The sequence below is a fragment of the Rattus rattus genome, chromosome 9 (genome assembly GCF_011064425.1).
Source record: "Rattus rattus isolate New Zealand chromosome 9, Rrattus_CSIRO_v1, whole genome shotgun sequence".
NCBI classification, from domain to species: Eukaryota; Metazoa; Chordata; class Mammalia; order Rodentia; family Muridae; genus Rattus; species Rattus rattus.
In genome coordinates this window covers 43,055,013-43,068,866 of record NC_046162.1, presented here as the reverse complement: position 1 = coordinate 43,068,866, position 13,854 = coordinate 43,055,013, and the positions used below count along the sequence as shown (strand labels likewise).

At 53.3% G+C, this 13,854-nt stretch overlaps 1 protein-coding gene across 4 annotated transcripts in view; it reads right to left on the bottom strand.

Annotated features, from left to right (window-relative positions):
• Window positions 1-87: 87 nt before the first annotated feature.
• Window positions 88-13,854, bottom strand: part of Spns2 (sphingolipid transporter 2) — a 38,271-nt gene continuing 24,504 nt past the window's right edge. Inside the window, exons 3-13 of one of the 4 annotated variants that reach the window (XM_032911688.1) lie at window positions 12,107-12,243; window positions 7,313-7,464; window positions 7,044-7,110; window positions 5,629-5,771; window positions 5,196-5,348; window positions 4,922-5,111; window positions 4,763-4,828; window positions 2,782-2,880; window positions 2,536-2,699; window positions 1,987-2,178; window positions 88-1,552 (exon numbers count right to left, since the gene is read on the bottom strand). In XM_032911688.1, coding sequence (XP_032767579.1) covers window positions 1,075-1,552; window positions 1,987-2,178; window positions 2,536-2,699; window positions 2,782-2,880; window positions 4,763-4,828; window positions 4,922-5,111; window positions 5,196-5,348; window positions 5,629-5,771; window positions 7,044-7,110; window positions 7,313-7,464; window positions 12,107-12,243 — 1,841 coding nt within the window. In that variant the 3' untranslated portion in view covers window positions 88-1,074. The remainder of the gene's footprint in view (window positions 1,553-1,986; window positions 2,179-2,535; window positions 2,700-2,781; window positions 2,881-4,762; window positions 4,829-4,921; window positions 5,112-5,195; window positions 5,349-5,628; window positions 5,772-7,043; window positions 7,111-7,312; window positions 7,465-12,106; window positions 12,244-13,854) is intronic. The other 3 variants (XM_032911689.1, XM_032911690.1, XR_004388990.1) reach the window with 3 other exon arrangements.

Genomic DNA, 13,854 nt, shown 5'->3' with positions numbered 1-13,854 from the left:
CCAGTCTGACTTATGAACCTTCCAGGGGGAGGGCCCGTGTGCAACAGTCCTGCCCCTCCCCAGGTTGTTCCGCTGGAGAGTCACCAAAACATTTAAATAGGTTTATTTCTTCATTTACAAGAGGAATATATATTTGGCTTCTCTCTTAAGACTCTGAGATTCACAATCAGCAGCTCTAAAAAATAAAGGAGCAGTTCAGCTTCCGGAAGGAAGAGGAGGCAACACTTGGACCTGGTTCTTGTACAACAAGAAAACATTGCTAGGGCCCCTACTGGGGCTAGGGTGGGAGCCAGGCTGGTCTTTAGGGATAGCACCCTCTGCAAACCCATGTCCAAACCCCCAGGGTGCCCCAGAACTTGGTGGGGTGGGTATCACACCACTGAAGCCACAGCAAGTGGGGTACAGCCACAGAGACCGTTGTCCACGATGGCTGGTTCTGGAAGTTTCCCTAAGTTACAATGGTACCCCAGGACCAGAGCCACCTTGGTTACAGCGTGCAAGGAGTAAAGCTGGGGTAAGTGCCCAAAGGTGACTAGGGTGGCTGCAGGGGGGTGAGGGGTTGTATGTGTATGGGAATAGTGTGATCAAAGGCTGGGGTGAAGGCCTGGCCCCAAGAGAGTCAGTTGGGGTGATACCTACAGGCACTGGTGGGCGATCTCCAGCAGTCTCACACCTAGGCCGAGGAGTAGTGTGACAGCTGGTGAGTCCTTTAGCATCCTATCTGACCCCTCATTGGGAAGGGCTCATCCTGGAGGAGGAGGTGACTTCTGGGGGACTGCAGGAGTTTGGGGGCTGGGATGAGGAAGGGAGGTTCTCAAATTCTCAGCCTACCATGGGGCCTTCACCCCCTAGGGCTACAGCTTCCTTTAAGGAGGGTGATCCCATCTGAGAAAAACTTCCAGGCAAAGAACTAGCTGAAGACAGCAGAGACAGTATCCTCCTGGGAGACTGTCCCACCCATGAACACCCAGAGGTGTGTACCCAGCTACGCATGCCAGGCTGAATTTGCTGTTCCCAAGGTTAGCGCCTACAAGTGGGGAAGTGGTCCCCGTCCACCAGAGCCTTAGGCAGACCTCAGAACCGGAACTGAGGTCCTGAGACCTGAGCCGTGTCTTCGGTGTACAGCTCCGGGCCTGTTTCTTCAAAGCTGTGGAGGGTGCCGTGCATGGCACACAATGGAGGAAGCTCCAGGTCCTTGGTTCCACTGTCTAGGGAGGATAGTGGCTCCCTCAAGATCACATGAGCTAAGGGCGGGCCAGAATCTCCCCAAATACCCACTGCAGGGTGGCTGCTTCTATCTTGGCCCTTCAGCCCCCAACCAGGGCTGGAGTTGTGTCCAACTGAGTGACTCCAGCACACACAGCCTTCTAGGTTCACTGAGGATGCAGCTTCTTCTTGAAGATAGGGCCACTCAGTCCTGGCAGTCCTAGGCCAAAGAGGGTGTGTACCCAACTGTGAGTCACACAGGAAGCTTTGCGACCGTCCTGCAGGCCCAGGATGCTGGAGAACCTCTCCCAATCTAAACTGCAGTTCATTGCTGTCCCAGCGGCACCTGTGGGAAGAGTCAGAGGTGGAGCTTTGGGACTGTTCCAAAGCTGGCTTCCTTGGCTTTCATCACTGCTGTGAACCTGGGGCTCTGACCCTGGTTTAACATTGCCAGGAAGCTAAAGCTTCCAGGGCTAGGCCACTGGGAAGGTCAGAGTGGGATCTGCACCCTGACGCATGGAGGAGGATTTAGGAGGACGTCAGGACCTGGCAAGTACCAGCCCAGCGCTGACCTATGCTCCTGGCCCTTCTAGGGAGGGGAGGGCACTGATTTACTGGAAGAAGCCGGCTCCCACAAATCCTCAGATGCCGTGTCAACATTTCAGAGGAAGAGGGCAGACCCAGGGTGGAGGGGATGTGCTAGGGGAGGAGATGGTTTGGAAGGTGTTTTGTTCCCTGTTCCTTCACTCCTCCTACAGGAGTTTCCTGGCCTTCACTCACCACCTCAGATTTTCACGGATGCAGGCGGCATCACCAGCTGGTTCACCCTGAGGGAGAGACGGACGGGGGTCAGGGTGGCACATCAGCGGGGACTGGGCCCAGGCACGGCTCTGGCACATCGAATCACTGGGGCCGGTAGACCGGAGGCGCTGGGCAGGGACCTCGTCAGCCCCAGGGGGAGGTGGGAAAGCCCAGGGGTAGGGAGAAGAGAGAGACAGGAATAGAGAAAAGAGAAGAAAGAAGTCAGAAAGTGAGAGAAGGGGATGGGTCTCCCAGCTCTAAAACCCTGAGAGAAACTCCAGAGAAAAACCCATGTCTGGAGCTACCACAAAAGAGACTGGCATCTACTAGCCTGGGCCACAGTTGGCTGGGCCTTCAACATACTAGCTGGGGCATAGGGAGACTTGGAGTCAAGCATTTTAGAGCTAGCCCCGGCCTCCAGCAGGTCACCTAGCCCTGGAGGTGCAAAGTAACTTACTATCCCCTCCACACTAGGGTAAGAGCTGTCACAGTCCCTGCTTCACAGGGTGCCCACCCAACCCTACTCACTGCTGCTCAGCCTTGGCACGATCGCTGAGGAAGAAGAGAGCAGTGGCAAGGAAGAACATGCCACCCAGGACCACAACAAAAGGGCACAGCATGAGGGCATAGCCCAGGCTCAGAAACTCCCAGAGCGGGGAGTCCTTGGTGCTCTGGCGGATTAGGTCCGAGATCTGTGGAGATTGAGGTATGGGTGTCAGGACAGGACTGTCTTCTGTGCCCCACACCAGGCAAGCCCCACCCCCAGACACTCACAAAGCCAATGAGGTAGGGGCTTCCAGCGTCCCCCAGCAGATGGGAGGTGAAGCTCTGCAAGGCCACAGCAGTGGCTCGTCGAGTGGGGATGACCACATACTGCAGGAGGAAGGGCAAGTCAGTGCTAGAAGGTCCATGTGCGAGGCTCATCTCTGTGGCTATGACACTTTCGAAACCCCCACAGCCTCAGGTCCCTGTCCTGGTATCTTCACTCCTCCCACCCAGCCCTGTACTTCCTGCCCACCATGTAGGTAGGCATGGCTGCTCCCCCGCAGCGGTGGGAATCTGCACCTCCCTCCTACAGCTTCAGCCATGAAGCACAATTTGGGTATCAGATGGCATAGATCTTTAGGCCAGAGCTCTTGGAGCATGGAGGAGCTGAGTTAAAAGGCCCAAAGGTACTTTTTCCTGCGTAACCCAGGCTGACTTCAGGTTGCTACGCTCCTGAAGAGAACCTTGGTTTCTGAGGGATCACAAGTGCACTTGTGCAGCTCCTAGACATTGAGTTCCAGCTTCTAGGCTTCCTGCCTTCCTTTCTATAAACTGTCTGGGCTTCCCCCTCCTTGAAGATTCAGCAAGGATGAGGCTGACTGAGGTGGAGAGGATATGAACTAGAATCCTACCCCTAAGAGCCTCTATTCGAACTCAAGCACCATGACCTGGACACGAAGAACCACGAGGCCCCAGGTCTTCCTGAGTTAGACAGAATAGGCCCTGACCCCACCTTAAGCAGATGGGACAGACTAGGACACACAGTACCAGGTGTCCCCTGCTCTGAGCTCCGGCTACTCTCACTGTCTATGACACCTATCACTGTGCACAGTGGCAGCAGCCAGCACCCTCAAAGTACCCTGCTGGTGGTGACGAGACAGGTAGAGATCTGGATCTGAGGATGTTGCATGGCCCCATTTCCACCACTAATTAGTCACTTAGCTGGAACACTTAGTAAAACTGGGACATGATTTCCCTGGGACCTAGACCCTGCCAACAGTTCTCCGGGGGACTGATGGGAGGGGTTGTCAGGGGAGGGCATGCTACCTAGCACCAAAGACACTTGATTCAGTCTTGCCACCCTTTTCACTCAGGTTATGTAGTGACCCATCGCTACCCTTGTTCTTGCCCAGCCCCTTGGTGAGGCATTTAGCCGAGTCCTCCCCACCACCTTTACACGGCATAGAAATGGGTAAGAGACAGAGGCACTGTATGGGGCATAGGTGTGTGGGAAACAGTGGGCGTCCTGAAAGGGAGGAACTACAAGGGCCCAGACTCTGGTCTTCTGGCCTGAGCACCAGCCCCTAAGCACGCTGAGGGTACTTATTCCCTAGCCCCGCACCTCTCCTGCTCCATCTCCAACCCTTTGTAGTCTCCTGACCCCATCTAGAGATTTCCTGAAGGACCAAGGGCAGGAGTCACACTCGCTCCTGACATCGCCACCCCCCATTTCACTCAGAGCTACAAGTCACTAGGCCCACAGCCCCTCCCCTGTTCCTCCTGTCCCCACCCAGGAACACAAGCTGAGCAGGCTGCTCAGACAGCCCTTTGTTCCCTGCCTGCTGGTCTGGAGGCCATTGTTGGACCCGTAAAGACAGCCTCTGTCTGTCCAGCCAGCCGCAGGCACTCGGCAGGCACGCCTGGGACCCAGCCTAGGACCCAGCCTGAGCTGGCAAAGCAGAATGCAAGGACACTGAACTGCTGGGGGAGGAGTCCTGGCAGACAGCACCACCTCAGTGCCAGCCTGGCACTGCCAGCCTCCTCACCACAAACCTGAGACTGGAGACAACCCTGCCCTGTACCCCAACACCTACCTGCTCAATTCTGTTTCCAGGCTTCTCCCAGATCCCACCCCCACATGTCTCTGCTCTCCGCCCTGCCTCTGGCTTCACCTCTCCCACCCAGTGCTGCTTACTTTTCACCCACCCTCTCAAGCTACCCCAATGGAAGAAGCCTGAGTCAGTCCGCACATGGTGACTTCCTGGCTTACCATGAGGATGTCTGCAGTGATGGCCCAGTTAGAAAACAGCAGTGTCTCGCCAACAAAGATGCAGATCTATTCAGAGAGGAAAGCAACTATGAAGGACACAGGACCTTCCCTGTGGAGACAGAGGGTCCAGCCCATCTCCCCAGCCTCCTGTGCACTCACATAGGCGCCCACGATGCTGGTCTTGGCAGCCACAAAGATGAGGCAGATGAAGATGGCGGATCCCAGCATGCCCACGGCGCACACCAAGGGGTCAGCTCGCTGAGTGCGCACGCGACACCAGCGAGTGGCTCCCGCGCCTGTGACTACGCCCAGAAAGCCAGTAAAGCAGGTAATGGCCCCAAAGATGAGGCTGTGGGGACAAAGGACAGTAGAGTGTGACTTGAGCAGGGCCAAGGCTGAGACGGATGCACCATCCCTTGGGTCTGGGCTTTACCTGTCTTTGGCTCCACAGGGCGGGCTGTTGCAAGTCTCTGCTGTCTTTTGTACAACTTGAGCACGGTGCAGATAGAGGGGAATCCACATGCCCAGGGCTCCTGTGGCGAAGGACACAGCGGATGTGGCCAGGGAGGAGAAGACGTAACTGCGGCTGGGGAGAATCCAGGGAGGGAAACTGAGCTGGAGCAGCGGGCAGCCCTTACACCGGGCCTAGGAGCTTCCCTACAGCCAGCTACCTGCTCCCTCCCCAGACAGAAATGCTCTTTCTCAGGCCCAGGCGAGGGTTCAGGATGCAATTTATTGTTCCAATAAAATCTCAGGCCAAAATGTCATTCAGCCCTACAGGCAGTGTAGACAGCAGGTAAGTGTGGGTGGGCACACTCGCGGCCACACCTCCTCCCACCACACCGGTGCTGCAGGGGAACACTCACTTTCGGATCAGGGCCTTCATGTCTCGGAGCCAGGAGGTCCGTGCTTTGAGCTGCCCCCCAAGTTGATCAGCATGGCCTCTCTTAGTGGCTGGGACCAAGATGAGGATGAGTGTTCCTGTGATCATGCCCAGGACAGGGGAAACCTGGCAGGACGGAAAATGTGACATTTTCATGTTGCATAGGAGGGTCCAGGCAACATACCTGAGCTCCAGGGCCCTTTTCCTAGGCTAATATCTGTCCTGCCAAGTCACAGAAGGGCTGAGCAAAGCCACTGGGGATGGGGCCAGGGAAAGGGTAACAGAGCTCAAAGTGGACAGTCCAGACCAAAGGCAGGACAGGAAAGCAAGTTCAAGGAAGATCGACAGAGTTCAGGATTAGAGGGAAGGGGGAAGAAAAAAGAGGAGGAGGAAGAGGAAGAGGAGTAGGAGGAAGAAGAAGAGGAGGAGGAAAGGAGGTAGGCGAGGGAGAGGTGGCTAAACAGATGATGAAGACGAGATGAGAGAACACATAGATGGATAGATAGATGCACTCATACATGGATGGATGGACAAGTAGGTGAGAGGGTAGAAGGAGAGAACGGCAGGCAAATGGAGAGTGTCTTTGAGTGGAAGAGCTCATCTGTAGGGATAGAGAGCTATAGACCCATCTGCCTAATCCCTGGGATAGGAATGTTCCAAGGTGTGTCCCTCAAACACTGATGGAAGGGGCTGACCAGACGGGTGGCCTGTTCTTTACAGGGTCCTGTGGGTCTTCCCCGTGTCCAGCCTCACATTAAGAATAGAATCCTGGGGTTGGGGAAACCTCTCCCTACACAGGCCAGGAGAAACTTGATTCCTTGTGGGCCGGGGAACTCTTCTGACTGTAACCCCACCCGCATCCTATGGCTAACCCCTCTCCCCATTATGAAATTCCACGGTGGCTGCTTCCTTCCTGCTTTTGAGGAAAAAACACTTTGTCTTGCGCTTCCGCTCCTCTGAGAGACGGGGGATCTCTGTTTCCTCCGATTGCACTGTCCTGGGGCCTTGGTGACTTGCCCCAACCCTCCAACAGAACAGGAAGTGGCTCCAGACCCTAAGGGCCCCCACACAGAGGTCCTGTCCCAACCTCGCCCTAGAACAGAGCCAGCGCTGGAAGCAGGAAGCTGCACTGTGGTCCTGGAATTTCCTGACATGATGAGAGAATTCTCATCCTCTCCAACTTCTGGGGGCTGGGGGAGGGTTCCAACCCTGGACTGAGAGACCGACCGTCTAACTCTCCTGATAGCTCAACCTGAACTGTTCTAAGGAGACAAGACCTAGAGCCCAGGCTAGCGAGTGAGGAAGCCTAAAGACCAAAGCCTGGCTTCTGGGTGGGGCTGCTCTCTGGGGGGGAAAGACTGGAGTAGGGAGCTCAACAGGAGGGGACCTAGGCCTTACCCGCAGGGCCCAATGCCAGTCTCCAGCTGCCTGCTTCACGCTGGAACCTGTGATGTAGCCCAGGCCACTGCAGATAAGACAGACACACGTCAGACCCACCGGTTAGGTTGAGTGGGAAGTTCTTGCTTTCCTCCCTCCCAACCAGACTGTGGAAGAGCGGGTCTGGGAGTCCTCTACAGCTGCCAGCTTCCACGTCTGTTTAATGCAGAGACAGTGAATTCTAGGGGACCTGGGTGCTCCTCCCACTAGTCGTGGCGGTCCACACTTACCTGCCCAGAGGGATGGCAAAATAGAAGACTGATAGCATCAGTGTGCGTGTGTTCTTGGTAAATAAGTCGCCGATGATGGTGGGTGCTATGGTGGAATAGCTGGCTTCACCGATACCTACTAGCCCCCGGGACAGGACCAGCAGCCAGAAGTACTGTGGAGGAGAACAGAACGCTGGAGGACCAGCCATTCCTAGGCTTGCTCATCCCTATCTCCTTACGTCCCAGCCCTGGCAGGGTCCAAAAACCAGGAGAGAGGATGAGACCAGGACTAGCCCCAGCAGTGACCACAGCCACAGGCTACACAGGGCCCTGGAATACCCTTCCAAATGATGGATCTGATTGGGATGGACTATTCCTAGGTTGGGAGAAGACGGGGCTCTGGGTTCCCAGAAGCACTGGGGACTGTGTCCACTTGGGGCATCTTTGCCTCTCTGGCCTTACTTCAGGATTCAAAAATCACCTTTGCTCTGTGCCCCTTCCCCAAGGGGAGGCTGGACCAAACCTGACCACACTGAGGTCCCAGTGTGTGTAGAGTGTGGGCATAGCTACCTTAGTGGGCTCAGAGCCCCCTCTCTGATACACATCTCAAAGGCCAGCAACGGGAAAACAGTGTGGCCATGCCAGTTGCCAGTGTCCAACCCCTTTGGTGTGGACCTGGCCCCTAGCTGGCCAGGGCCTGAGAACCCAGACCGGTCATGGTTTCCCTGCCCAACCCTTACCACATTTAGCCAGCATTGCCCATATGCAGCTTACCCCCTGTTGTCCCTGCTGTCTCTCTCCAGCCATCTCCTGCCACTTCTCTGGCTCCTGGCTGTCTCTGCTTGGGGCTTCTGACCCTCCACCCTGACCCCATTTCAGTCTCCCTGGTTCCTGGGGCTCCTTTCCCTGCAGATTAATTGCCCACAGCCTTTGCCTATTTTTCGACTGGGTCGAATAGATTTATATGAGCTTCCTCTACATCGCAGGGTGAATCCTTTGTCATCTGTCACCACTGTTCTCAGCCTTCTCTTTCCTCTTTGTTTACCCGGTTTCACCATTCACAGGTTTCTTGATATCTAATTTGATGCTGTCAAATCTTGATTTTTTTTTTCCTCCATGCCTTGTTCAAGAAAGCCTACTGTAGCTGCAAAGTACAAAACATCCTCCTCTGTTTCATGCTTGAAACACATTGGAGAGACACGAGTCTTTCTCAGCTTCTAGCATGCTAAGGCAACTCTGTCCCCACCCCACACAGGGGCCTCCCAGACTGATGTGGTCTCTGCCCTATGTTGTACATGTAAGTCCCAAGAAACAGCACTTAGTGTTTCCTGTGCTTCAGATGGACAGGCGGTGAGGCTATTCCATGATTTTGTTTGGGTTCTTTTTTTCTCTGCATGCAGTTCTGACTGTCCTGAAACTCTTTGTAGATCAGGCTGGCTTTGAACTCCCAGAGACTGCCCTGCCTCCCTAGTGCTGGGATTGAAGGTGTGTGCCATCACCACCCAGCATGCTCCACTTTTTTTTTTTAATCCCACCATGTGTTTCATTATTTTTTGAGATATAAGCACAGTGATTACATTGACCAAGTCCATTCTTCCACTATTCCGTATGAATAATACACGTTGAATTCCTCCACTCATCACTCTGGATGAATACACCTTGAGTATCTATCTCTCAGGTCCAGTGCTGGGCATTTTTAAAAATTTATTTAATGTATATGAGTACACTGTAGCTGTCTTCAGACACACCAGAAGAGGGCATCAGATCTCATTACAGATGGTTGTGAGCCACCATGTGGTTGCTGGGAATTGAACTCAGGACTCTGGAGGAGCAGTCAGTGCTTTTAACTCCTGAGCCATCTCCCCAGTCCCCCCAACCTCCAGTGGTGGGCATTTGAGTGATTTGTTTCCTTCCTTCCTTCCTTCCTTCCTTCCTTCCTTCCTTCCTTCCTTCCTCCCTCCCTCCCTCCCTCCCTCCCTTTCTCTGTGTGTGTATGCACACAGGAAGTGTGTACACAAGTGCGTGCAGGTCTACATAGAGGTCAGGAGTCAGTGTTGGACATATCTTCTGTAGGGTGTCTCACTGATCCTGGAGCCCACAGATTCAGCTAGACTAGTTGATCAGTGAGCCCCCAGGAGCCAGCTGTGCCCAATCCCCCAGCCCTGAGCTTACAGGAGCACACCCTCACACTTGGCTTTTACACAAACTGCTGGGGATCAGAGCCTCACCCTTGACAGCAAGCACTTGTATCCAATGAGCCGCCTTTCTAGCATCTCTCCTCTCCTTTTCTTTTTAAAAAGATTTTTAAAATATTAGGTGTATGCAAGTGTGTTTATGTGCTCTCTCTCTCTGTGTGTGTGTGCGTGCGTGTGTGCGCGCGCATGCACCAGAAGAGGAAGTTACATCCCTCAGAGCTGGACTCACAGGTAGTTAAGAGTCACCCTGTATGGGGAGCAGGAAACCAAACTTGGGTTTCTGGAAGAAACAGTAGGCAACCCTAACCACTGAACCACCTTTACATCTTTTTTTTTTTTTTTTCTCTCTCTCTCTCCCCTAGGAGGATCCTCACACTTGTTTGTCCACACACTGGAGTTTTTCTTGGCTGTGTCCCTCCAGACAGAAGCTGGGCCATGTAGGGACGCAGCAGGAATTTACAGTATCTCGCCATTCTGATCTCCAAAGAGTCTCCGCCAATTTACACTCCCACCAACAGCTAGGCGGCCAGGCTTCCCACAGCTGTACTAACACTTGGTATCGTCGGCCTTTTTAATTGTTGCCAATCTGATGGGTGTGAAATGGTTATCTCATTGTTATTTTGCTTTGCATTTCTCTGATTCCGGCAGAGGCCGAGGTATCTCTTGGTCCATTCGTTGCCCATTGAGCATGTTCTGGCATGTTCTGGAATGTTCTGGAATGTTCTGGAATGCCCTGACAACACTTTGTTTATTTTCCTATCAGCTATTGTCTTTTCCTTGCTGGTTTATAGTTAGGTTTCTCAGCCTTGCTTTGGCTTCCACCTCACCATTTGAGGTTTACTCCGCACCATGGTTGACACGGCACCAGCATTGACTGTTCAGTCACGGAGGTCATCTCTTTTCCCTGGAGTCACTGGTGAGAGATGCGCCCTCAGCCAGCACTGGCTCCCCACTCCCCAGGGCCTTGCTTCATGGATCAATCATTACTCAGTCTGCCCCTTGGCTGATTTAACCAGAATGGCCATTGTTTGACAACTGATAGGGCAAACCCCACTCACTGCTATTGCTCATTCTTTTTGGCTGCTTGAAGCAGTTTCTCTGCCAAATTAACTTTAAAAATCAGTTGCCAATGCCCCCCAAAGCCCTAGCAATGCTTGGATGGTTATCACAGTTTACAGAGCAACTGAAAGTGATCTGTTTCTTTCTTTGCCTCTGCTCATCTCTTCTCCCAGCACAGAGGGCATCAAGACCTAGATGCCCTCCTTGGTCAGTCTCAGAAGCAGGCCCAGGAGCCCAGCCAGGGGCAGGGTAAGGCACAGAGGGCCCGAAGGCTCCTGCCTTGGTCTTTTGTTTCTATGGTGACCAGGCTCTGGGTCTGGAGTTGTCTTGGGTCTGACCCACCTCCCTGAAGCAAAGACAGCTCTGCAGACCCCCTTGGGAGCATCTGGCTCCTCCTTGTCCTTTGGATTCTTCCAGGGCTCAGTGCTGCCTGAGGAGGAAGGACTGGGTCTCAGGCCTGGCACTCAAGGCCCTCCTTGACCTGGTCCCTGCCTTTCTTTCCAGCCATGATACCCTTCTCTTTCTCTCAACACGATCCACTGCCCCTACATCTTTGAGTATGCCCCCTGCCTGGGCCCTCTTCAACGCAAGTACTGGATTCCCAGTCGTGCCTGCTGAATTCATGTTACCCACTTCCAGGAAGCCTTCCTGGAACCCATAGAGGGCAAAGGGACAGTTATTCTCCAGTGTTTGGCACTTAGCACATCTTGAAGGCTGTGAGTGTGAAGCATCTCTCTGTGACATCTATCTGCCCCTGTCTCTCAATGGCAGAGATGGACAGAAAGCTCCTGAGGATAGAGGTTGGTTCTTCTTCCTCCATTGCTCTACACAGACATTGTCACATGGCTGGCTGCTCCAAGCCATGAGAAACTCCCTGCCTTCATGAGACTACACAGGCCTTCTTGGAAAGAACGAACAGAAAGGAAGGTTTTCCAGATGCTGGCCATGCTCCATGCTGGACATTCATCAACTCCGTTGCTTCCCATGGAGGACCGGTCTGAGTATGATTATTCCCATTTTAACAATGAGAAGACCGAGACTCCGAGCGGTGAAGTACAACTCCAAGTCACAAAGCACGGTGGCCAACAAAGTTGAGATATTCAAACCCAGGACCGTGAAAGCCAACAGTATTTCTTAAAACACCTCAATGTTGAGTTGACATTTGCCTTCCTGGGACTCGGATTCAAAGGGTTGATTGGCCATCAAAGAGCAAACCGAGCCAGAAACAGAGTCAGGGACTAGCTTAGGTTTGCACAGCAAGAGAACAGAGAGGATCTAGGACTAGAAGCCAAGGTCCTTATTGCTAGGGCAGACTTATCCACTCTGTTCCTGGCAAGAGGCTGCTCAGAAAGTCAGGTTGCCATGCAGGGCTGTGAGACCAGGTCAGCACAGAGATATCCTTGTCTGTGGGGCTAGTTTATAACTGAACACAAAGATACCTGCCATGGCTTTGCCTTGAAGCTCAGGAGCAGCAGCTCAGTCTACAGAGCACAGAACGACTCTCCCTGAAGACATGGGGTTGGAGGGAGCAGCTAAGCAGGAGCACCTTGGGGGAGCTCACCTGCTGAGGGATGAAAGAACTAGAGAAGGTGACGGCCGACCAGAAGAAGATGCCGCAGCTGAGGATCACCTTTCTATTGAAGCGGTCGCCCAGGTAGCCGAAGATGGGGGCAGCCACCATGAAGCTGCAGATGAACACTGTGGAAAGAAGAGAGAAGAGCTGGAGTTTGTGCTGAGCTCAGCTTGGATCCAGACAGAGGAAGTGGCCCTGGAGGGACAACTTCAGTGCATGGCACACAGAGCAGGCAGGGGGAAATGTGCCAGATTAGGGACACGGGGACTCCAGCTCTTCCATCACCCCAAGCTTATTCCGTGTCCTGTGTGCCTTGGAACACTCCCTCAGAGTGCTAGCCCAAGGCTTACCGCATCACCTCCAGGGGTTCCCCACTTCATAGGTGAGAGCAAGACTCAGGGAAACTGACTTGCCAAGGTCCCGCAGGCAATAAATGTTCTAGCAGAAATGGAACCTTTGTCTGCCGAGCTCCGGAGCCCGAGTTCCTTAGGTTTTGCCACTTGTTTTACCTGCTTGCTTTTTAGACAAGGTTTCCTGTAGCCCAAGCTGGCCTTAACTTTGTAGCCAAGGATGATTTTGAACTTTGGATCCTACCACTCATTCTCTCAAGTTCTAGTATTACAGGTGTGCACTACCACGCCCAGTTTATGTGCTTCTGAGGCTCAAACCCAGGGCCTCATGTACTCTAGGTAAACATTCTGCCATGCTGGGGAGCTACATCCCCAGCCCATAGTGCTTTGCTCGTTTTCAGACAGCTCTCACTATGCAGTCCTGGCTGGCACAGGACATGCTATATAAACCAGGCTAGCCGCAAACTCGCAAGAGTTCCTCCTGCCTCTGCCTCCCTGCTGGGAGCACCAGAATGCATGGCCTGCCTTACTTCCTGTATTATGCTTGAGAGAGGGGCTGGAGAGGTGGCTCATAGGTAAAAAGAAATCGTTATGCTCGCAGAGGACTCAGATTCAGTTCCAAGCACTCACATAGTGGCTCACAACTGTCTAACCCCAATTCCTGGGGATCCGATGTCCTCTTCTAACCTCTGTAGTCACCAAGCACTCATGCAGAGTTCATACCGGAGGGAGACATTTGTACACATAAAATTCCGAATCTTTACAGATACTTGAAAGATGGAGAGACTCAGAGAGAGTGAGGATCTATCTACCTAAAGTCACACAGCAAATCAGGGCAGACCTGAGCCTGGAACTCCGGGTCTTAGCGTCTTCCAGGTCACTCGGCCACCCGCACTCCCAGCAGGCTGCAGAAGCTATCCTGAATATTGAAAACCCTGCCATTCACTTAGTCACTCAGGCGTGCATTGACTCATTCCACAATTAGGGGGAGGGGCGTGCTTAGTTACTGTCCTATTGTGAAGAAACACTGTGACAAAGGCAAATTGTAAAAGAAAGCATTTAACTGGGGACTTCCTTACGGTTTAGAGGGTGAGGTCCATGCCCACCGAGGTAGGAAGTGTGGCGGCTGGCAGGCAGGCAGGCAAACGTGATGCTGGAGCAGTAGCTGTGTGCTCTCATCTTATCCAAAAGTTGGAGGCGGAAAGCAGGCTAACTGGGACGATGTAGGCTTTTGAAACCTCCAGGCCCATCCCCAAGATACACCTTCTCCAGCAAAGCCACACCTCCTAGTCCTTCCCTTCTGCCAACTGGGAACCAAGCATTCAAATCTATGAGCCCGTGGAGGCCATCCTCATTGAAACCATCACACATTTATAAGTTGCCTTG